The sequence below is a fragment of the Cotesia typhae genome, unplaced genomic scaffold (assembly GCF_013202065.1).
Source record: "Cotesia typhae breed Kobodo isofemale line unplaced genomic scaffold, CoteBio_Ctyphae contig_5, whole genome shotgun sequence".
In the NCBI taxonomy this organism is placed as follows: Eukaryota; Metazoa; Arthropoda; class Insecta; order Hymenoptera; family Braconidae; genus Cotesia; species Cotesia typhae.
Genome location: NW_027423757.1, coordinates 2,480,472 through 2,506,095, shown reverse-complemented (window position 1 = coordinate 2,506,095; position 25,624 = coordinate 2,480,472). Strand labels below are relative to the sequence as shown.

Genomic DNA, 25,624 nt, shown 5'->3' with positions numbered 1-25,624 from the left:
AGTAATTTTTCTACTGCTTATTCTTCCGAATATAATGGGACATGGGTGAACTTTTTTCTACTTTTTTCAAACCAACCTGAGTTAAACAAGCGTGTTAGCCGCCGGAAATGATAGAAAAAATTGCGGTCACAATCAGCAAGGGATACTTGCGGAAAGAGTAGCAGTTGCTGGTATAAAAAAACTAAAGTTGGCAAACCATGCTCGAAGGACATACATGCGGTTGCGGATCTGGAGTTTGGTGACAGGTTACTGAAGGATACACTATCATCTTCCGGAAATTTCGCTATAAAGAAAAATGTTTCTCAACGAATGTCAAATAAGACGTTAAAATTTATGATTAACACGTGACGTTCAGTACAGATCTATAAATTTTCCTATAAAATTTTTGACAGTTGTAAATAACCTTCACGTTTAATTTATGGATTATATGAAAATAAATTATGCTAACTCAAAGATACTATGATACATATTTAGATGTAATTTCTTTTTTTCTTAAAGTGGAGCGTAAAAGTTGAGTTTTTCGAAATCATAAAATTTTAATATCTTTTTAAGTTTAATCTAAAATTTTAAAAAAATTTCACGATCATGACAAAAATAATTTAATTGTTTGAAAACAATTCAAGTAAAAATAACAAAGTTTTAACGTAACTACACTGAGGGTAAATAACAATTAAGAAAATTTTTATAATATTCTCAGTAAATAATTTCACTTTCAATTTTTGCATTTAGTTTGATTCTAAATATTTTAAATAATTAATTAAATAAATACTTTTGAATTGGACCGTCGTTTTAGTAAAAATAATATTGAATTTGTCCATGATTACTTTGGTATGATTGATAAATAAAAATAGAATCTGAAACAAAATGATAATGGTCTGACACATGCAAAAAAAAAAAAACAAACGAAACTTTGTTTTATTAATGGTAAATTTTATTTATATACAATTGAGAGGGCATATCGTGGAAATTAAAAACTAAAAGCTTATTTTATTGTTTATTTATGAAATTACAAACATCAATTAAAAACACTACAACGTATTTTCCATTAAAAATAACAGAATCCAGTATTTAATATATACAATTTATAGTTGTATATTTATATTATTTAAGACTATTCGGCCGTCTAAATAAACTTTTAAAAAAAGTTTAAAGCTAGTAAAAAAATACATACAAAAATAAAAAACACAATACAAAACTTCCTTGTTACTACGCTACGAAATAATGAGCTGCATACTGATTTAGTTTAACTTCTTTAGCATGTACATAGCCTCTCTTGCATTCACCTCACTTTTCTGATAAGTTATACAGAAAAAAAAATTAGATGACAGCAGAAACTTAATTTTAAAAAATATACAATATAAAATATTCACAACTTGATTAATAATGAGAAAAATCAAATAGTACGATGAAATATAATAAAAATATTCAACAGTTGGAGTAGAACAATATTATAAATTAATAATTTAGATAAAAATTTTTCTTAATATATAATAAATATCTTTTATATTTACCTAACGAAGTTCTGTTCGTTGAATGAATTTGATTTACTTGAAATTCATGAATATTTTTTTAGAAAGGAACTTTTCAATCAGGATTTTTAAATATTTAAAAACTGAAGACATAAATAATAAACAATTACTAACAAAAACAACGATAAAAATTGTTAAGCTCATTAATTAAAAATGCTAATCAAGAAAATACAGTTGAGTAGATAAAAAAAAGTGATTAAGAGTCACTTAGAACCAGCGGACTAAATCTACAGTAACACTACTTGTGATGCAGACACAACTACCAATGAATCACCGAATTTCCTCTCGAGTCGGTGGATAACCTCTGGGCATTTGCATCGTAAATCACACTATCTCATACTCTAACCACCGGTTTTATTATTTTATTTGCCACGGTAGGTATGTACTCATCCGGAGAATAGTCGACTATGGATGATACAAAGTAAAAGAGGTTACAAGATATCATGCGCGTATGACTTGGCAGCGAAACACTGTTCTGAAGTTGTACAGATTTTAGACTTTGTTAGTCAGTTTATACATATACTGTTGCATAGACTATAAATATATGTAGGTAGGCTCCATAAATTAAACTCGTACACACTGCTCTCGAAATTTTATGATCTATTTTCGATTTATTTCTATTTCAGTGTTTAATTTTCTTGTATTGAGTAATAAAGATGACGTATTCAAATTTGTTTTAAGTACAAGAGTTAAGTCAGCGAGAGAATTTGATTCAGATTATCATAAATTATCTGTAACAAGTAAATTAAACTAGTGATATGTATTCAATCAATGAAAAAGTAAAAATTTCCGTAGGATTTGTTCACTGCTATTAGTATTTCGTTCTAAATGGTAATTTTTCCTTAGTATGATGTGTACAGAAGAAAAGTATAAAGATAAAAACAGTAAAAAGTGAATTCTTATGATATGTATATCTTGGAAGCACCTAAACAAATAACATACTTCAAACATGATATCTATCAAGTGATAAGACAAAATCTGCTGGAAATCAAATGAAATTGAAAATTTAAAAACAAATCTACTTGGATTTTGAAACTACCCGTAGAGATGAAATTTCAATGTAAATAAGTACTGTTTGTGCATGCTTGTCAAAGAATACTAAAATTATAAACATAAAAAAGAGTAAATCTGAATGTAGATGTTGTTCGTGGATTTATTTCATACTCATGTATTTTTTAGAACAGTGCAAATTTCTTGAAATTGAGTTTTTAACAGTGTACACTGAAGAATTACATTTATTTTATAATAATAATTCTTGTCTTACTTTTAGGTAAGAAAATAAGCATTTTTATACCATCCTAGATTCAATTTTCTACATACTAAATCTTAAAAAGTAGTTAAAGTGTACTTAGAAGAAAAAATACTCATTTTTACAAGATTTAAGTCGTCTTACTTACATGTGTTTAAATTTACATTAATTCCTTCAGTAGAATACCCAAAAAAGAATTTTAATTGACATGACAGGCAAATGTATCATTAGCATTTATTTCAATTCAATTAAAATTTTTAAGTGTTTCATTTAAATCTATATTTATTCAAATTAAAATTGAATAATTTTTGATATCAGTCAATTGCTAAACAATTTCTTTTTAAATTATTTTCAGCCCCTGAAATTAAATCAGTAGCAAATAACTGAAATTAGTGACAGAATACTGAATGCACCTACTAAGCTTTTCATTGATTTTATTTAAATGAGAAAATAAAATGTCGAAAAAAAAAAGTACAGATAATGCGATTTCTCTAACACCAATTTCATGAAATCTGAAAGGTAAATCATAAAATTTTTTTCCAAAACTACATCTCCTGAACCCATCAATTGATTTCAATCATGTTTTCCACTGCAACACAATTTTTATATCATGTTATTTGATTGCAAAGTCGTTCTGTAAAATATTACGAATTACATTTCAAAGTGGTTTAGATTATTGAATACATTACGAGGCAATGTCAGTATCTGTAGTATAATATCTCATGCAGTTTCAACCCAGAGAGCATGCATTTTATGAGTACCATTTTATATACGCCTTTTTCACGAGGTGCTTATTACTGACACAAAATACGTCAAAACTACATGAAATGAAATATTATTTATCAACAATCCTATTATCAATAATTTGAAATCTATTGGAAAAGACAGAATATAACATTAAACCAATTGCTTATTTGTCATTGTGTCCTTAGGCTTAAATTTATCTATAACTCTCATAATGGAGATTCGTTTTTGCTGACCTGCAATAATTATCAATGTACACACCGAAACCTCCATGTTAATTGAAAGCCACTTATTTATATAATAAAACCTTTAGTTTGCGATAGGAACCCTGCATTTAGACTGTCATGCCCACTGATCATAAAAACGTATAAAATTCGGTCAAAAATTTTAAACCTCCACATGTCAACTAACGTGATTTATTTTGATTTAAATAAATCTATAAATTTTTCAAAATTTTTGAAGTGAAACTTTTTTATCGACGTATGAGAGAAATTTATAGCAAGTAAAAAAAATCATCACGATTTTCAGTTACGCACCATATTGTTTTTTTTTTTATATCAAAGTTCAGTATAGCGACGTAAAGGATAAATCTAGTAAACATTATTAATTCTAAAAACAATTAATAAAATAAATCAAATAATAATATAAAAATAAAATAAAACACAATTAAAAAATAAAAATATGTAGACGTACATCTTTTTTAATTATTCGTTTCTAATGATTTATTTATTCATTTTGAATTTTATAAAATCATTGCATGTCTACAAGATTAACTCTCATCATTTAATTGTATTACTTTGAATAGATAATTCTAATTATTTAGTCATAACTTGTGTAATTGAGTAAGTTATTAAATATCTGCTTTGAATTATTTTTACTAAGTTATGACATGAAATATGAATATTAAAGTTCGTTATATAATTTTTATAAATTGATTAACTAATTTTTAGATTAAATAATGACAGTCTAAATAATGACAACAATAGTAATAATGATGCGATCAGAATTGATAAAATACAATAATTATAATAAGATCAATAATAAAATGAATTAGTCATATTATTTGTATGCATGTCTATAAATTAAAATAGCTTTAATTTGATACGGAAAAATTTTTTTTTCTGAAGCCTTATCTACCCAATTTCTGAAAAGTTGTGAATAGTAAAAAAATGATATGTCATAAAGAAGTTTCACTTCTTACCTGGGTACTCTAGTATACACACATATTTTTTTTCAACTATGAAGTCTTGTTATGTCATAACATATATAAATACATCAAATCGGAAACGTCAAATTGATCAACGTGAAATTTTATTATTATTCGCTTAGTACTAGTGGTATTCCATAGAGCAATGACAAACATATGACGTGTGTCGTGTTTAGAGGCGAAATTGAACTGTGAAGGTTATGTTTACATATTTGACTTAATAATGCTGAATTTCTTCCATTAAATTTAATGTACACAGCCTCTAAATTATTTTTTACCCTTCTGAATTGTCCTTACTTTGAATACGACCGATTATTACTGGTTGAAAAGCATATTTTGTTAATTTTTTAATATTCTTTGAATTATCCTACCGCTTGGTTCAATATTTTTGCCCGTTTTATTCATAAATTCAACAACAGAGCACGCCTATTTCGGCCAGAAGATCTGCTTTTATATTTGCCGTACGGTCCCTATAAGAACAAGTTATAATGTCATATAGTCAAATAAGTGAAATAAATCAATTTAACTGTTTTGTTCTTAATATTAAACAGTCGGTATACGAGACAGATTTTATCTACTAATATATGCAGAGGAAATAGCCGGGGAACTTTTTTAAGAACTATGGAAAATTTGTTGGTTAAGTTTGAAAACTATAACCTTAACAAGCTTAGTTAATGTTTCCTGCCAATCTAAACTAACAAACAATCTTCTTTTCTTTTTTGCTTTTTATTTTCTCTCACGGTTTCAAACCCTTTGATTGATTTGGTGAGCGCTAAAAAGTATTACGTGCAGGTTCCAAGAAATAAACTAACTATCCAATTAGTTTCTACAGTAGCGCAAAGAATTAATCGATTGAAGCTTAACGGCTAAAGAATAATAAAACAGTTTACTACGGTAAATAACTTTAGTGTTACAATTGAAATTACCAAATATTTTTACGTTGGAAGAAATTCTCACAATATTATTCAAAATTATTTTGTTAAGTAAATATCTTCAAAAATTTTATAAAAGCATAAAAACTTTTTGATAAGTCTATGTCTATTTTTAGTAGATTTAATAGAAATCTAACGATTGCATTGGTCCTCATGACGGAACTTTTGAAAAATTTTGCTATATTACGACTTAACTCGACGAACTGAGTCAGAAAATACATATGGTTCAAAAATGTATTTATGTAAATATATATACATATTTATATATATACGATATAACGCGGCTTGTCACGACGATAGCGTCGCCAATTTACAAAGGATCTTCACCAAACTCGACATACTTATTCTACAAATAGATACCGAAGTCAAATTCGAAGATGAGCTTAATTGGTCAAGTAATTTAGAAATGCCAGGATTTCAAACTACCAAAAATTCACATTTCTACACTTTCTAACTCGAATAACTTTTGAATAGAATAACGTATTGAATCTCTGTAAATTGTAACTGAAAGCTCTTTAAATAAACTTCAATTTGAGTACCACATTATTTGTGTAGTCTTGAAATTAAGTCCTATTCCGCTATGTCAATTATGAAATTTGCTGTTGGCAGTGGTTTTATGTTTAGAAGATTTTATAATTATTTATTTATTTTTTTTTTTTTGTTTTGTATACAATCCTAGTACTTTTTTTTATTTATTCTGAAATTTACTTCCATTTCGGCTGCCGAATGGTCTTTTTTAGTTTTAACTCGACTCTTGCTTCGAAGACCACTTAGCTATTTCGACTAAGTAAAGCAGTGCTTTAGATGGATAATTTATAATAACGGCATAAGTACTAAAGTAATATGACAATACATTTGCTAGACTCTTGATAAAATAAACCCCACCATACACGTCAGCTCCAAAGTTCTTTAACAATGAAAGAGAGAGTATTAAATTAATTAGTAATGATCACGATCACTAATTTTGCATACGATCAAATGAGTGACGCTGTATCGCTTAGGGTGGGTCAAAAAAATCGAATAATTTATTTTTGACTTTATACTCTGAAAAATAGGTTCGTAGACACCTAAAAAGAATTCTCTCCAAGTATAAGCTCTTAATTATAACGGGAAGGTCCTCCGCTTTGCGGGTTTCTATTTTTTTCGAATAATCAGATAAAAAAATTTATATCTCGCTTCCAACTGCTTGGAAAAATATTCCGTGGCATAGATTTTGTGAGAAATTGAATGCTTTACAAAAAAGGTCTCTTATGACTTTTTCAAAAACTCAACCGATTAAAAGATATTCATAGTTGAAGTTTGGCTATTTTAAGGAAAATATTCGTTTTTATTATGAATTTTATAAGTCGATGAAAAAAATTATTTCGGATTGCGGAACTCATGATTTTGTAGGAAATTTACTGCTCTACAAAAATGGTCTCTTATGATTTTTTGATTAAGTGAAGCCGTTACGAGATATTCATCGTCAAACATTAACGAATATCAATATTTCCAGTTTTTGATCAATAATTCGATAAATTTTAATTTAAACTATGAGTTTCAGGAAAATTTACATAAATTTGAGTTTCGATCGATAAAGAAATGTTATAAACAATTTTTTTAATATTGTTTTCAGTCTTGAGCTTGTTTGATTGCATTAAAACAAGAAATTAGAGCATTTTTTCGACATATAGCCAATGATTAGTTTAATTTGAAGTGAATGACATATTTCTTTGTCAAATTTAATATGAAAAGTATTGAATCAAGTGAGAAACAACCAGTATTTAACTTTTTTATAGATAAATTTTTTATTGAATTATCAATTGCAATATAATTGTCTATATTTTTAACATAACAGTACGCTATTACTATAAATAATTTCTTTTATTACAATTTGGGAATGTTTTTTGATGTTCTTTGACTACTTGCAATAAGTACTGGAATTGTTCTTCATTTTTGTCAAGCATTGATTATATTCACTGACTAATGCAACAGCTCGCTCTGCTGAATCATTGACAACTTTTAGTTGTTGAAAGTATTCTTTATTTTCGAGATAACTCTCATTAGTAGGCCATAATTCAACATCGACATCAAGAAAGTCATACGGTAGATCGAAGATTTTGAAAAGATTTAATGACTTTTTAGACACAAAGTCACTCAGAGTTCTCTGCGCCAATGAATTCAAATCTTTTTAGCAATTACAAATCTTTTAGCTTTAGAATCTGTACCTTCACGAGTATTAACAGCTTCAACAATACTTTTTTTACTTCTAATGGAACGCCATCGTCAAACAGTGATAAAATGGCAAGTTCATCGCTCAAATACCATAAGTGCGAAATCATTTTTTCACACGTAGCTGAAGAAATCAAAGGATTGATATGTTTGTACTCCAATAAATTTTTCATAAACTGCAAGTCATGATAAGCAGCAGTTGTTGCAGAAGTTGATGAAAACCAAGCTTTTAAATACAATGTGACTATAAAAATACAGAAATGACGAAGACCATGCAATTCTTTCTGAGAGAGTTTGAATTCATCTCTGAATAGATACATTTTCAAACTATAAATGGCCTTAGCCATCCATCTAGCATGATGAACAGCACCAGGACGTTTGAAAGAAATCTTTTCTTGAGGCATTTCTCCAAGGAAAATCAATGATAATTCCAATAATTCTTTATCTAACTTATTATAACATTTCTTTATCGATCGAAACTCAAATTTATGTAAATTTTCCTGAAACTCATAGTTTAAATTAAAATTTATCGAATTATTGATCAAAAACTGGAAATATTGATATTCGTTAATGTTTGACGATGAATATCTCGTAACGGCTTCACTTAATCAAAAATCATAAGAGACCATTTTTGTAGAGCAGTAAATTTCCTACAAAATCATGAGTTCCGCAATCCGAAATAATTTTTTTCATCGACTTATAAAATTCATAATAAAAACGAATATTTTCCTTAAAATAGCCAAACTTCAACTATGAATATCTTTTAATCGGTTGAGTTTTTGAAAAAGTCATAAGAGACCTTTTTGTAAAGCATTCAATTTCTCACAAAATCTATGCCACGGAATATTTTTCCAAGCAGTTGGAAGCGAGATATAAATTTTTTTATCTGATTATTCGAAAAAAATAGAAACCCGCAAAGCGGAGGACCTTCCCGTTATAATTAAGAGCTTATACTTGGAGAGAATTCTTTTTAGGTGTCTACGAACCTATTTTTCAGAGTATAAAATCAAAAATAAATTATTCGATTTTTTTGACCCACCCTAGTATCGCTTCTGATATTTATCGGTAAATAAGTCTGATTTCGCTGTGGGTAAAGACGAGTGATCGTCAAAATATAAGAATAGCTTATTACACCAAGAAAAGACGGATAACAAATGCAATTCCCTATCTAGTTACGTCTATTTGCGTTGTAGTAACAGAGATAAGAGAGTCAGTTACTACTTATCTTGGAGAAAAATTTGACTTAACTCTTTTGAAGATGATGTAATCTAAAATTCATCCTGCTAAAGACTGATCTATCGATATTAAATTACTTGTAATAATTATTATACTGCAATGGATAAGATAATACTAAGTGTTACACGTAAAAAGAATGATATGCAGAAAAAATTTAGAATAAAAGTTTATAACTTTGACACGAATAAATTCTTGACTCAAAAAAATTTTCTTAGACCAAGAATAATTTCTTAGCTCAAGAATTTATTCTCCTGACTCAAGAAAATCATTTTCTTCAAAATAATATTCTTGGTTCAAGAGTTTGGCTCTTGAACCAAGTCAATTTTTTTATCAGTGTGTGTGTTCGGTTGGTTCTTTAGTGAGTTATCGTTGATGAAAAAAATCGAAGAAAAATGATTTTTTCGAATTACTACAAAATTTTTGATCTGATCAATTTGTGTTTAAAAGTAAATCATAGGATTCGAAAATCTGCGTTGAGTACCAACCGCGTGAAAATCGGTTTATTCACTCAAAAGTAGTTGCAGTTTAAAAATTTAAAGAATAGTGTTTAATTAAACCACTATCAGACTCTTCAAGCTTAAGAGCATACAACAGCTGACTCTTTGAGCTCTGAGAGCTCAAAATAAGACATAGGATATACTTTTGAGCTTGAAAATCCGTAAGCTTCAAATTTTAGACTTTAGAATTTTCCAAATTTAGGGTTGTCAATAAATCCCTTAACATAGAAACCGACTCGAATTAATGAACGCGATTGTACACTAATTAAATAAATTTTTGTAAAATTCACAATATTTTAAAGTATATTTGACACAATACAAAACTTTCAATAAAGTCTATTAAATTACTATCGGTGCAAACTGTCAAAATAAAAGTGAGCATTTTTTTTCTTAATTATTTATTAAACTCGAAACATTAACAGAGATAAGTTCGGATCTCAAGACATCAAGATCTAAAAAATACTTGATTTTAAAAAATCAAACCAAAACCTATATTTTACTTTTCGATTATTAAGAACGTTAAACTTTTACCCCGGGAAGTAAAGTTGATAAAATTAATTTTTGGAATTAGCATCTTGTTCTTTATCTCGAAATCATATAACAAAGTTGTTTATATTGAATTACCAATTATGCAAAGAAATTTATTAGCTCGACATAACCACAGAGAACAGCAGACTACACAAAGACAAACCTCAAATACAGATATACAATATCGAAAGGATACTTTATGTAGAGGTTATCTTGATAGAGTAGTTTGCAATCTTGCAATTTACACAGCAAATGTACTGAGGTAATTGGTATGTCCGTGCACTTGATTTTCATCCCTCAATTTTTCTCGCTCACTTTCTTACTCTCTCATCTCTATTTCCATAACTTTCTTAGTATCACGCTTATTAAGTTTACTTGACTGGTTAAAATGAGTAAATCTTTTAGAAATAATCCATATATTTAAAAGTATAATAAAAAATGAATTTTTTTCTATTTATGCATTAATGTTTTTTCTATTTTATGCAAGTCAAAACAAATTATTACATTCACGAAAATTAAGAACTATATTAGTTTACAACTAAACAAACTGATTCTTACTGAGAAATTCTTTGAATCGTTAACGATAAATTATTACTCGTCACGAAATATATTTATTTTTTTATTTGCAGGTATCATTTAAAATTGTTTAATCTATAAATATCTTGCAAGAAAATTCGATTTCTTTATTATTATTTGTGTAAAGATCTGACTATTTGTTAATTATTTTACAGGCTGAGCCAGCTCTCATTTACGACAGTGTTCAAGTATTTGCAGTTGGGCTACGAACATTGGAGCAATCTCACGCACTGAGACCCGCCAATCTCTCCTGTGAGCTTGAGCACCCGTGGGATGGTGGTTTATCACTAATTAACTACATAAACTCGGTAAGTGTTCATATCAATTGATAATAAAATAAAATTTTGAAAATATTGAATAATGCAGAAAATAAAAAAAATTTTTTTTCGTTAAAAATTCGCCATCTAAGCTTCGTAATGCTTTTGAAGCAGTTGTTGGGATAAATTACTGTTGGATTCTTTCCAATCCGAGCGATAACCAGGGTGTTCACTCTTCTGTAAAACAGATATAGTTATATAAAGATTAGTGACAATATTAAATCGATAAGAAAATATTATTTATTTTCATAGACGCACATATTTATAATTTATAATTTTGATTGGTCATAAAAATGGTGACAAGATAAAAATAAATGAGAGAATTAATAATCAAAAAAGATGATGATAATTAAAATTAGAGACATTACAGTCTATGAAAATACGCATGGATGATTTTTTAAATAAATCAGCTTACATTACTTAGCGGAAGCTACATAGCATATACTTCTCATGCGGATTAGGTGAACCACACATAAATTGTTAAATATCCCGTAATGAATGGCACAAAAGCTGTCACCTACAGAAGCCACAAATTTTCATGTGACATCGAACAATCCTCTTACGAAATGACCTACGCACGCCTATTTTTGAACTGTTATGTTCGATTCTTCAAATGCTCAAGATCAATTTATTAAATCACTATATAATATTAATAAAATATTTATCACCATTATGAATGATCGAATTTTTACAACTTTTTTGTTTCCATTTAATTTATATGATATTTATCTTATCGCTATTTCACATCGGTAGTAAATTAAAAGTTTCATCATCGTAATCAATTTCTTGTACTTTCATTTTAAATTGGAAAATTATTTAAACTATTTTATCTCTTCATACCCGGTAAGAACAAGATTACACTGGATATCATCCTAGATTATACTGAGTGAAAAAAAATCCAGATAAAAATCTAGCTAGTATAATCCAGATTATAATGAGTATATTCCAGATATCACGCAGTATAATCTGGATTTTTAGCTGGTATCTGAAATTTTTTTTTTCATTACAGGTATCATTGAGTATAATCTGGGATGATATCCAGTGTCATCTTGTTCTTTCCTTCTAGTAACTAAGCATGCATTAAAATTAAAAAAATAAATTCCTGAAAAAACTTTGCAGTTGAATGTACGTACAATATTTTAAATAAATGAAGATTTATTAACGGCAAAATGTGAACAAATAAACGGTTAAATTCACTATAGTATTTTTTTTCTACTCGATAGTTAAACTACTTCCGAATATATTCTAAAAATTTCTTACCTTACACTAAAAAAAAAAAGTTATAACTTAATTCAAGAAAATTATTTTGAGGAATTTCATCGTTTTGAATCATGATGGTAAAATATGACAATAAATTATTGAATAACGTAAAATTTATTTAAAACAAGGAAAATTTCTTATTTGAAAAATTTTTCTATTTGAAAAAATTTTCTAGATTTAAGATTTTTTCTGTCAAAATTTTTTTTAGTATTTTTTTTCTTATAAGTCAACATTATAAAAATAAGAAAAAATAATATTTTTCATTTATTTCACGGTCTATAAAGCTCAAAGAAATATATCTCTTGTCAAATCCTCATGCTGTATACTATGCCGATAAATTAAAAAAATGAACTTGTTCCTAATAATAACTTGTTCCTAATAATTAATTTAATTGAATTAAATACTTTTCTCATTTTCTTTTAACAAATCCATTATAGAGTCTATTAATATTTCACGATCATTGAATCCTTCCGTAATAATATATAAACACACAGCAGTCGTTATTAATGAGTTTTCAAAACTTGAGTTATTCCTTTTTAGTTTTCAATAAATTAAGAATCAATCAGTCTTTATAAATAGCTTCATATCCTCATTCTACTCTATCATTGCCAGTATAATGTTTAATTCTTCAATATATCATTTTTCATTTCTGTAAGAAAAAACATACTTTTTTAAAACAAAAAAAAACTCTAGTTTGTGTATGATAATTAAAATAAAGTAGACTTTTCTCCACTTTGATTAATTTAAAGCAAAAGAGTCGCTTTATTGTACTCAAAGCTGCTGGAAGTTGTTTTCTTCAAATTAAATATATCTAGTAATCTAATATTAAATATAAAAAATATATCTAGTAATCCAATATTCTACAAACAATATGATAGCTATATTTATTTCCCTATATATATTTCCTATCCTATATTTATATTATGAATAGATTTTTCTTCTTAATACTTTTTTTTCCAATAAGTTTTTTCTCATAATCCACATGATAATAAGAATAAGGATAATTTCGTCGCCGGTGTATTTATATGATAAAAGAGGTTTTTTTTTTTTTAAGTTTAATATTATCGGAAAGGTTTTGACCTGGCGTTTTCAAGGTTTGATATTTATTTCACTGAAAGTCTTATCATCTAAATAATAAAAAAAAAACAAGGAAAATATTTTGACCGATATATTTTTGTTTTAAAAAGGATTTTTATAGTTCAAATCAATAAGGCCTTGACATAAAATTGTATATTTGCACGATTTCATATTATTTTATAGATAGTTAATTTTTTGGAGCAATCCCTACTAATATTATGAATGTGAATATAAGTTTGTTTGTTACGCTTTCACGCAAAAACTACTTAACCGATCAACATGAAACTTTGTACATATATTTTTGGAGGTATTAAAAGTAACATAGGATACTTTTTATTAAAAAAAAAATTTTTTTTCACAAAAGATAAAAAAATTGTTTATCAAAAAATTAGAATCACATTGATTCAGATCTATTAGAATGTAATGATCTTTGATATTTATTTAAGAACTTCAACGCGAGCGAAGCCGCGGGTAAAAGCCAGTTTTGAATAATTTGGTTCTACAAGTTTATTTCATGTCACATTTTCTATTAAATTGTTGGCAATGGATCCTGTCATAGCAATACTATTTTGTAAATTTATTTCAAAAGTACCTAAGTTAAGTACACAAAAAAAAAAAAATGTTCTTAAATCAAGCATATTATTTTGAAGAACTCAATTTTCTTGATTTGCTTGATTTAAAAATTTGTCGACTTGATTCAAGACAATTACCCTTTTCAAAATTATTTTCTTGGTTCAAGAATTTCTCTCGAATCAAGTTAGTTTTTTTTTCAGTATAAGGTACCGGCGGGTAATAAGACCTAGCTAAAGGAGATTTTGAAAAAAATCGAAAATATTGCATTTAATTATTGCATGCATCATTAATTTTTAAATCAATACATTAGCCATAAAATATAATGAAGTAATGGTAATTTTCACCATAAACAAATACAAAATTAAATTTTTTCAAAAACCTTGCAAATAAGCCTTATTTTACTACGGTAGGGTAATAAGGCCTGCGAGTTCTACATACTGGAAATAGTTATACTGTACTTGATAAAATTGGTATTAGAAGGTCAATTATCACTTAAATTGAGCAACAATGCTTTTTAAGATGTTGATAAAAATTAGAACAATGATTTTAAATTATTAGATATAAAATTATAAAAAATGTTTACCATTTACTCAAATTGTTTTTTAGGAATTCTCCTGCGCTACTTTAGCATATGACGGATGATGAAATATAGAAGACAAAGAACGTTTTATCGGGACTCTATAAATTTGTAGCGACATTTCTATGCTAGACGCATCTACTAGAGAAGTCTTTAGCGGAAACGGTTATTTTAAATAGCATTTCTATCACTTAGGCCTTATTACCCGCGGGTACCTTACATTATTATTAAAAAAATTGAAAACTCATGAAGCCAAAATTCTTTCATTAATAATTCATAATTTCTGGCAATCACATAATAAGTGCAGGTTGCTAGTAAGTAATAATTAAATTAGAATAGTTTATTGAATTTGGCACTGGCAGATTATCATCGTAATTTATCCGATATTATCAATAACACAATTTCGTAGCAATTGAATGAACATCTTGTCGGGTACGTGTTAGCTTTCAGGAAATAATTATAGTTACGAGTTCACACAGATGTCAAACTAGATAATGTATTCCATCGCAGTACAAACGTGTTGATCGAACGTATGGAATAGCAAAACGTGTCGGAATCTTGAGTGCGTAGCGTATAACAACCGTGATGTATAGCGAGCTCACTAAACTCCAGAAGCGTTAGTTGTGACAATTATACTATTGTACCCTTTGTATCAGCCTAACATTCATATTACTATATATCATCCAGTGTACAGTTCATACAGGGGATTATCGAGGATAACACAACTGTATCGATAGATCTTTCAGTATTAACACCGCTTTCTAATAGCTATAAATGTAGATTAGTAGTTTATAGTTTATTAAAGTTATCCAGTCTTAAGACACTTTCAATAATAACTTCTAAGTTACACAATTGTTGTACATGATTTATGTATGGAGTTTAGTGATATTATTATTTAATCCTACCTCTAACGAGGGCTCAACCATGCTTTTTCTTCATTTAGTTTTATCTCGGAATCATCTTATACGCTCATTGAAAAGGTTATTTCGAGTGCAAGAAATTCTTTATCTAAAATTAATATAACTGTACTTTAGTTACGAGGTTTGTACAAAAAAATGACAATTAACTTCTGAAAAAAGTTTCTTTTAACTTTTTATATAATCTGTATAAAATGTGAACTCTCAAAACTCAATTATTTCTAAGTAAAAATGAATACAGTCTAAAAATTGGTATTTATTAATCAAAACTTTAACTTTTTTCTTAATAAATAGTTAAAAAATTCCATAAAAATAAAATGATAGACAAAAACAAAGTAAAAAAAAAATTAGTTGGTTTTTCAATCAACTGGAAATCAGAAAGTTAGAAAAATCATTTTCTCGACATTAAAATTAATTTATTCTTTACTTTTAGCTTGTAAGACTATGTAACTCGGGTTTGAATGTAAAAGTAACATTTTCATATATATATATATATATATATATATATATATATATATATATATATATATATATATATATCATATACATTATTTCGTGTACCTTATTTATTTCGAACAAAGATATACGGAAGCGAAAAAAAAATTTAAGATAAAATGAAGTCTATAAACTTCCAGGTGAATTGATAACTATTTGAAAACCCGAAAAAAATTATTGTACCAAAATTGTGATTTATGTCATTTCGAGTTAGGTTTTTACAATAAACTTTTTTAACTAATCTCTATCAATCTTCGACCTTTCAAATATTAATCTTCTAAAACTTACGATCGTCTGATTTATTATTTCTATATTTTTCACTGCTAAGAAATATTACGTTTTACTAAACTAGCTTTCTTAATCTATTTTAATCCATTTAATCTATAGTAGTGATGACGTCAAGAAATTCAGAGCATTTCATGTACCTCATTATCAAATATTTTACTACAAATTATTATTTAATAATGACTTATAGAAAAATTTTACTATTGTATGAAGTTAGTTTGTAGTTTGTATATCAAGGAAAGTACTTCATAGAGAATTAATAGTTTTTATTGGGTTATTAAAATCCGCCCTAAATATGACTTCAAAGCATTAAAATAGCCAAATAATAAATTATTGTTCGAATAAAAAAAAAGTAATTGTTCAAAACTTATAATTAAATGAAAAACTTTAAATATTTCCAAACTCGATCTATATTTATTAATACTTTAGCACACTCGTTATGAGATTATCTCTCACGCAACAACATCTAACTTCTAAAGCGGCGTTGTAATGCAAGTGAGATACTAAAATTCTCAAGAGTTCTAAATAGTAAGGGTATGAATACGTTTAAATCATTGGCGAGTGCTCGCTCGCTTTTCTAAAAAATGAAAATAACTGCTCATTTGTGATTATTTTTAAATAAATGCATAAAATTGAAAAATGTGTGAGTCACATCAAGAGGGAGGGGTTAAAAAATCCTGAAATTCGTATGACGTAATTTACACTGAAAAAAAAAAATTAACTTGAATCAAGTGAAAAATTCTTGAACGAAGAAAATAATTTTGAAGAGTTTCATGGTCTTGAATCAAGACAAAAAATTCTTGAACTAAGTGAAATTTACTCAAACCAAAAAAATAATTCTTATTTTAAGAATTCTTCTACTCAAATCAAGAAGATGAAATTCTTCAAAATTATTTACTTTATTCAAGTAAATTTTTTTTTCTGTGTATGGATGGCCCCTAAACTGTTATACATGAAAAATAAATATTCTTTTTCAAACCCAAACAATAACAATCTACGAGTTGGCGTTGGGCAAAATTACACTGAACGATTTCGTTGCACACGAAGGTTACAGGTGAAGTTGATAAACACGTGCCAAAAGTAGTAAATAACTGATAATTATAATACACTTTGATAATAAATAATTATTAATTGACAGAATGGGGTTGTTATTGCAAAATTAATACCCCTTAATCTGCCGGCTAATTACTATAACACCCAACAATTTAATTGGGCTAATGAAGACAAATTGCTCTACAGAATGGACAACAATCCTGAAACATCTACAACGAATCCTAAGATTATTCACCAATCGTTTGTTTTATTTTATCTTTGTTAATAAAGAGCAAAAATTTATGTAAATATGAATCTAAAATAACCCAGGATATTGATCTAACCATAATAAAAGTTAATTAACCCCGTAAACTATTAAAGGGGATAGATAGAGAAACTAAGAGGAGTATTTCTTTTACTGAAATGAATAATTATTTTTATTTAATGGTTCATGTTTAAATGCAAGGTTATAAAATCTATTGAATATTAATAATGAATAATGTCGGGTGAAATTGTATAAATCAAAGGAAAATTTTTCAGGCGTTACAGCTCACAAAATATAACAAAGAAAGATGTGCATAAAGTGTAAAAATATAAAAAAAATTAGTATTAAATTTCTTTCATCTCATTTGAATTGATAAAAGAAACTTTAGCTTTTTTCTCTCGAGAGAATGTTGAAAAACCGGCATATAGAATTCAATTATTCTTTTCCTCACAATTCATTAAAAACTTTAAGAAAACCTTTTAGAAAAAAAACATGATAAATGTGTTAAGTCAAATCTAAAGTCTCAGAACAGTGTTCGTGAATCAGTTACAGTCACATACAGTCAATTTTATTTAAATTATTCCAGTATAAGCATCAACTAATAAAAAGCATTTAATTAATATTAATAATATTGAAGGGGTTACATGGGTTTACTCCATCAGAAAAAAAGCATATTTTTAACAATTTTTATTTTTATGTAAATAATGAAATTTTTAACTCAAACTTTTTGTTAAATTGAAAATACACATTCAATAAACATCTTCTGAAACCTTCGTAAAAAAAAATTTATAACTCAGCCATCACGACGCTTCTTCAGAGATCCCTCCTTCCTTCAACAAATCAGAATGGGACTCTTATCTAAATACATAGTATTGTAATTTTGAGCATTAAAAAATTAAATGCATGACGTGGAAATATTAAATAATAAATTAATTTCAACTTTTTTTTTTATTTTTTGGACAAAATCTTAAAGTCACCTTAACGCAACGTTTATTAATCAGAAAAATTGGATACAGTGGGCAACAGTTCAATTTTAGATGATCAATATTAATAATTCTTACTAAATTTATTTTTACGTCATTTATAAATGAGTTACCAGCTTTTAGCAAAACGTTATTCTTTTATGAGATCGATTCGCAAATGTATGTTGTTTGTGAATCATGAATTACTAAAGAAATGTCAACTTCTTGTTTTACTTACACTATTGAACAAACATGTGAGATATTTGTCGTCAATGTTTTAGATTTACCATACATTAAAAGTTGCGGGAATTGCACGAATTGAATGCCGAAAATTTGGTTATAATTACTAATTATTTTTTATAAGAAATAAGTATTGAGTAAGTTTATGATACGTAAATCATATATTTAAGTTTAAGACTGTTGATACTTGACTAAAATTTGAAGAAATTAAATAAACTAGTTTTCCTAATAAGCATGAAAAATTTATTTATTTTTAATTAATTTCCTAAACTTTATATTAAAACTCAAATAATAAGTGAGTTAACACTTATTTTGTGTAAGACAAACACAATTCTATTGTTAGATACAGTCGAAACAATATTAATGTTAATTTTGATACAATGACGAAAATTAACACTAACATTGTGTCGACCGTTTTTAACATTACGATTATGTTAATTTTATACAAAAAAAAAAAAAAACATGCAATAATTCAATTTTTTTCTTTTCAATCTGTAAACTGAACTAGAATTTGTTTTTTCAATGAAATTATTATCATAATTATTATCAAAATCTTATCGATCATTATTTTTAATTCAAATATTGTGAAACTGATAATTGAGGTTTATTTATTTAGTCTGGGCAATCGAACACAAATCTTAGAGTAAACTTTGGAAACAACAACCCTGTTAAGCTCTACATTGAATGCTTCGTCAATAACTATTGTGTCTTTGTTCAGAGAATCTAAATTTAATCCAACAGTATAACTATAAGGATAGCTCACAGCACTTGACGCAATATCAAAGGGCCCGGATTCGATTACTTAATCAAACAAATATACTACCTTATCAAAAGGCGACGATTCAATTTCGCACAAACCATTATTATTTTCCCAACAAATTCTCAAGGTTTTTATTTATGAAAAAGATATCAATGTTACACGGAGAGAAAAATATCGTTAGAATGAGGATACGTATCGTTATTCTGCCTATACGCCGTATAGTCATTTTTTTTTAGAGATACGCTGTATAGCTAATTCAACAATACAGCAGATGATCATAATGACGATCCATATCATTATTTTAGCGATGCATGTAATTAATTCATCTATGCAGATCCTCATATTATCAAAACAGTTGTCTGTTTTGATGGAACTCCATATATTCACAAGAGCTATTCTCTGTATGCTTAAGTCAGACAAATGAATCCTTAAATCAGAAATCCGGATCGTTATTTTAAGGAAACGTCATTTGAGGATACGTTGGAAAGTCATTTCAATAATTTTTTTTTCCGTGTATGTTTTGATATAAATTAATGAAAATATGAGCTAAGTTTACTGTTTACTCCTTCCCGTAAAAAAAAATCCTGATTCATCATGAATTTAATATTGAAATTCATATTTTGACACAAACATAAATTAGTTTTAAGATCAATCTAAATTTGAAATTGATTTGTAGATACAAATTTGCACGCCTGTAGAGCTTCCGATCGTGCTTCAGAATTTTAATTAAAACTTAAAAATACTTTATGTATAAAATTTATACTAAATATTATTAAATCTTTATAAAAATTCTGAATCAGGATTGATGGTTCTACAGGCGTACTAATTTCTATCTATAACTCAATTTTAAATTTGGATTGATCTCAAAACTAATTCATTTTTGTGTTAAAATATGAATTTCAATCTTAAATTCATTCTGAATCAGATTTTTTTTGGCACGGGTTTTTCTGATTGCTATTACGTTACTTATTTCTTTTTCGTAAATTTTTTTCACCGATTGTCTGCCCTGGGGACTGAAACAGAGTAAAATCAACATTCTGCTGCAGAATGATTTATGGTAGTAAAACTCTTCGTTGCAAAATACTAAGATGATTTACTGTAATATGATTTAAATAAGAGATTCAGCATGAAGCAAGTGGGTTGACCACATCTTCAGAGTAGAGGCAAATGAGCTGTGTAAGTTCAGATCTTACCTGCGCTTACCTTACTCAAAGTTAACAACACCTCTTGAATGTGGATATGGACTCTGGAGAATGGGGTTTCCTTAAGTAACGTCGTCGGCTTATATATTCCAACAAGAAAAGTCTCTTAATTTATTGAAGTTGTTTTAATCTAAGTTTCAATTGCGTACCTTGCATTAATTCGTACTTCACTCGACATTCAATGCCTTAGAATAAATATACCTGTAAAAAAATTTTAAGTTATAGTCTTAAATGGTATAATCTGATTGTATATACCCATATCAGATTGTAACGAGGATCAAAAAATTATGATTTGGATTTTTTTCTACAATTTCTTCTACTTTAATCAAAATATTGTTATTATGTCCGGATTTAACTGTCAATAATACAGTTTTATTGATGTGTTGATGTTCAATTACATTTCTCGAATAACTGAAGTTATATTCCTGGATCATTGTATTTTAGTGCAGCTTTTTTATTGTGAAAAAAATTGAGCTCTGAACGTGAACACGTATGTGACATAGGTAGAAATCCGCCATGCGAATCGAATAAAAATATATAGGTGAATACATATTTATGTTTTTTTGCAGAAAAAATCATTGACCAGGTATACATCGGTAAAATCAAATCGGTACTTTTTTACGAGATATCACTCAGAAAATTATTGCCTTTCATAATTTTGATTTTAAGTATTATGAACATACTTTATATTTGCATTCAGAAATTGTTAGTGCGTTTATTTGACTCATGTGAATATCAACAAAATTTTGATTAAAAAATCCATATCAATAGCTTTGCGTGACCTCCCACTACATTTATAACAGTCAAAACAATATTGTCGTATTTTTTCATCTATAGCAAATAAAAAAACTCAAAACCTGAGCGAATGGCTTAATGGAAAAAGTTAATGCTTTTTTTATAATTCAATAATTTACATAATTAAGATTATGATGATTGAAAACCATTCTTCAACCTAAATCTCCATAATCAAAAGCGCTTAAAAGTTCTGGAGACTTAAATTTAATGATCGAATTCATAGGTATAAAATTAATTGGTTTTAATTCTAAGTAAATTGATAATAAATAAATTTACAATCGATTCATTTATCGTCAGTAATTCTTAGAAATAATTGTTTAGCTGTGCAGTAAACAATAGGCACTTTAACTAACAAGTATTTGACAACACAAACTTTCTTAAAGTTACAAATCTGACATTCTGTGTTCACCAGTAATTTGCCACAGTTACAGAGCCGTAGTACTTGTTGACCAGTCTCAGCTGTTCCATTGTTATGTACGGTTTACCGCAAGTGAGATTCCTTCAGAAGAAAGTCGTTTAAACAGAAAATAGGAGAGTATTAGCAATGTTTGGTCATCCGAATATGCCGTGAATTAGAGCATACTCGTGTATAATTGTTTCTATTTACGAATTTAAAACAGTGTAATAGAAAGATAATATTTATTTCTGAGTGTTATATAATTAAATTTTAACATTAACCCTCCCTTTACAACTTTTATCAAACGCATACTATCGAATGACAACGATACTTTTTATCTACCATTTTTTCCTATCTACAAAAAGTCAAGAATATTGAGGTCATAAATCAATCTATAAAATCAAATCAACACATTCATTGAAAAGCTACGGTTATTAACTATCGTATTTTATGACTTTTTTAGTAACGCGATAAAAAATTTTAGTAAACTAAAATTAAATCATTTAATTATTCAGAGAATATAATTCCTCAAAGTTATAATTCAAAAAAAAATTATACAAAAATAGTTGTTGAATTATGGTTCTTTCTATGAGGTTCTATCGTTTTTCGGTGATAGAAAATCAGATTAGCGATAACTTTCTTTTCTTTCATTTTTTTCCTTTTTCAAAATAATTTCACGAATCATCTGTCAAAAATTTATGTAATTCTATACTATCATTTATTTTCGCAGTTGGGAGATAAAAAAAAACACGTTCTTATCTTGTTTTTCATTAAAATTTTTAAGATATCAATTTGTAGAATATTATACTAATTTTGTCTCTTGAAGAGCATGGAAATCTAAATAAATTGTTAAAAAAAAAATGCCATGAAATATAGAATTATAAAAAAAAAAACATCATTGATCCGTCAATTTTTCAAATTCTCACAATTTTGTAGAATTTTATTTATATTTATTGTATTGAAAGATTATTTTACGTTTGTAAAGCTGGCATTGATTCGTCTAACATTGACCATCAGTACTTCGGCAATTATTCAATCAACAAAATTTATTTGTCGTTTTACATTGGTTGCTTATATGTTCCTAATTAGTTACTTTAATTAAAATTTCGTTATTTGATTACATTCCAAGCAACTATTAATATTGTCGATTAATACTAGATTGTATCAACGGTATCTTCATAGAAGTTATTTTTTGAGAAAATAAATTTCATAGAATTGAGTAAGTTTTAATAACTTAATTTTATTGATTTTTTATGGTTAAAAAACGGTAAAACTCTGTATCTAGATCATCACCTAAATAATTCTTATATAGCGTTTAAAATTCCTGATTCAAAGATTTCACTCATCATTGTTTGTTATTTTTTATCAATTCAGCTCTAACTCAACAAAATGTGATCATTAAAATTACAATCTCAATGAAAAAAAGTCAAACATATAATCTTAATAGATAACATGTAAAAGTTTTTATTTAAGAAATGTACCTATCTACCCTGCAATTAGCATTAAATTTCTCAGCGTGCTTTTCCCTTTACGTGGGTGTCAGACTATGAAGAAGATCACGTAGAACAAGTTTACATTTAAATCTAGGAAAGAAGCATACCCATCTCGGAACCCAGTTATCCCGCTCGCTCATATTCTTACCGCGTATAAAAGATATACCTTAAATAATGGAGTTAGGTGACAGGTTGCCACAAACTTGCCAAAACTTGTAACCATCTATTGTTCATAACATGTTTTTCTTGCTAATACCATTCGTGTTAACACTGCAGATACTCATTTTCCTACTCACGGAATAAACTAAAGAAATTCTTTTATCAACTTCCTTACCCATTAAAGTTTGTATGCATACTTCTCATAAAAATTTTTACTCACTCAACTGACTTGAATTCGATGTCGCTATTAAGCAAAAATTTTGGTACAAAAGTTTCGTGAGATCAAATCACTTTTTTACATGAAACTCAAATACTTTTAAACTTGGCGCATAAACTCTTTTCATCTTTCTGAGCTCACTATTGTGATGTAAAGATTATAAAATAAAATAAAAAATCGAAGAGTTTTATACGAATAAATACCAATATAATAAATGTGATGATAAAACTGCTACGAGTTTAACGTTGGCATTTATATTAAGAAGCCCGAAAATTTAACATGGAAAAGATTATGAGAAAGAAATGTGAGATAAAGACTATTAGATAAAAAAAAAAAATCTTGCACTTCTCTTAAGGTCTTATTATTGCCACAGTAGGGTCGTTCGATTCAAATTGGAGTTTCAGTCGCAGAACCCAGTGGCAATGGTGTCAGTGATAACACCATTACCTTTGCTCAGACAATAAAGGAAGTGGGAGTCTGCCTCTACTTTATCAGAACGATTATTTTATGCATATGACAATGCTTCAGCAATATCATTCTGAACAAAATAAATACACCATTGGGAATCATGATTGACTAAAATTTTACAATGAACAATTGCAATAATATTTTCATTTTGTATTTTTATTTGATTTTTTTTACCTATTGTGTTATCAAATAAAAGCTCAGTGGTTCCTTTTAGAGGAAGAATTTTATCGCTCGAAATATCTTATAAATGCACTTCTAAAAGTCATCGATATTCTGCAAGGATTCCAGGCTATATTAACCATTTTTTTTTTATAGACTTTATTCCCGTTATTGACTTCGATATGAGAGATAGAAATGTATAAGAAGGATCATCCATTGATAGCTCCTTGGTATTTCACTTACTTTTTACACTATTCGATTCTAAGTATATTAATAAATAACGGAAATATTTTTTGACAATAAGTGTATGGATAGAAAATAATCATATTTAATTATGTTTGAAACCATACAAAAAAATATCTCTTACATTTGCTAATAAAAGTATTTGATCTAATACAATGTATTAACTATCAAAAATATTTTTTCATAGTTGATAAATATTTGTTAATTGCTAATAGATATACTTACTTCTCTCTAAAAAAAAAAATCTGAAAAGCAGTTGACCTGCAGGCCATCCTTGGAAAAATGATTATTTAGAAATTATTTGAATGGCTATAATTTTTTAACATACGTCGAAAGTTGAAAATTTACTAAAAGTTAGAAAAAAAAAAGTTTAAATGCTAAACGTTGTCAGTTGTCGTAAAAAAAAAAAAAAATCGATAAAACTAAAGCTCTTTGCGTACCAGTAGTAAACGTTACATTCACGTTATTGTTCAGGATTGATGTTCAAGGTTTCAAAGAGAAAAACCCTGAATGCCATACCATGCTGCAGTAGAGGCTGAAAAAAATATTTAACTCTTTTTCTAAAGTTCCAATCTTTCAAAAATAGTAAAAAATGGCGTTTTTCATTTTCAAGATTCAAATCATTACTACCTAGTAAAAAATTTTTTAAACTAAGAAATTTTTTTTGGTTCAAGAATTTTTCGTCTTGATCCAAGACAATAAAACTCTTCAACATTATTTTCTTGGTTTAAGAATTTTTTTCTTAATTCAAATTAATTTTTTTTTCCGTGCACGTTATATTATATACTGTAATTTTTCTATTTTTCTTTTTTCCGTGTACTTACCTTAGTTCTAGTTCAAAATTAATTATCCACCGTTTTAGTAATAATATCAAACTCAATATGGTGTAACAGTTTTACCTGCTCAGGTTGGCCCCTAATCAATTTTATAAATGAATAAACAAAACTAACAACAATATAATTATCAGGGCGCCACCAGGATTTTTAATCACGGTTCCTGGAACCGGTCCAGAGCTGAGAAAA

General features: G+C 27.5%; 1 protein-coding gene and 1 long non-coding RNA gene across 5 annotated transcripts in view; one reads left to right on the top strand and one right to left on the bottom strand.

Annotated features, from left to right (window-relative positions):
• The window catches only part of LOC141531489 (glutamate receptor ionotropic, kainate 2), a 121,739-nt gene that overhangs the window by 69,004 nt on the left and 27,111 nt on the right, over positions 1-25,624 (top strand). For all 4 annotated transcript variants that reach the window (XM_074249336.1, XM_074249337.1, XM_074249338.1 and 1 more), the window contains exon 8: positions 10,865-11,017. In XM_074249336.1, the coding sequence (XP_074105437.1) occupies positions 10,865-11,017 (153 nt within the window). The remainder of the gene's footprint in view (positions 1-10,864; positions 11,018-25,624) is intronic.
• On the bottom strand, positions 982-1,879 carry LOC141531492 (uncharacterized). The gene is made up of 2 exons (XR_012479934.1): positions 1,512-1,879; positions 982-1,292 (listed from the first exon to the last, which is right to left on the bottom strand). It is a non-coding gene; the product is annotated as an uncharacterized LOC141531492 (long non-coding RNA).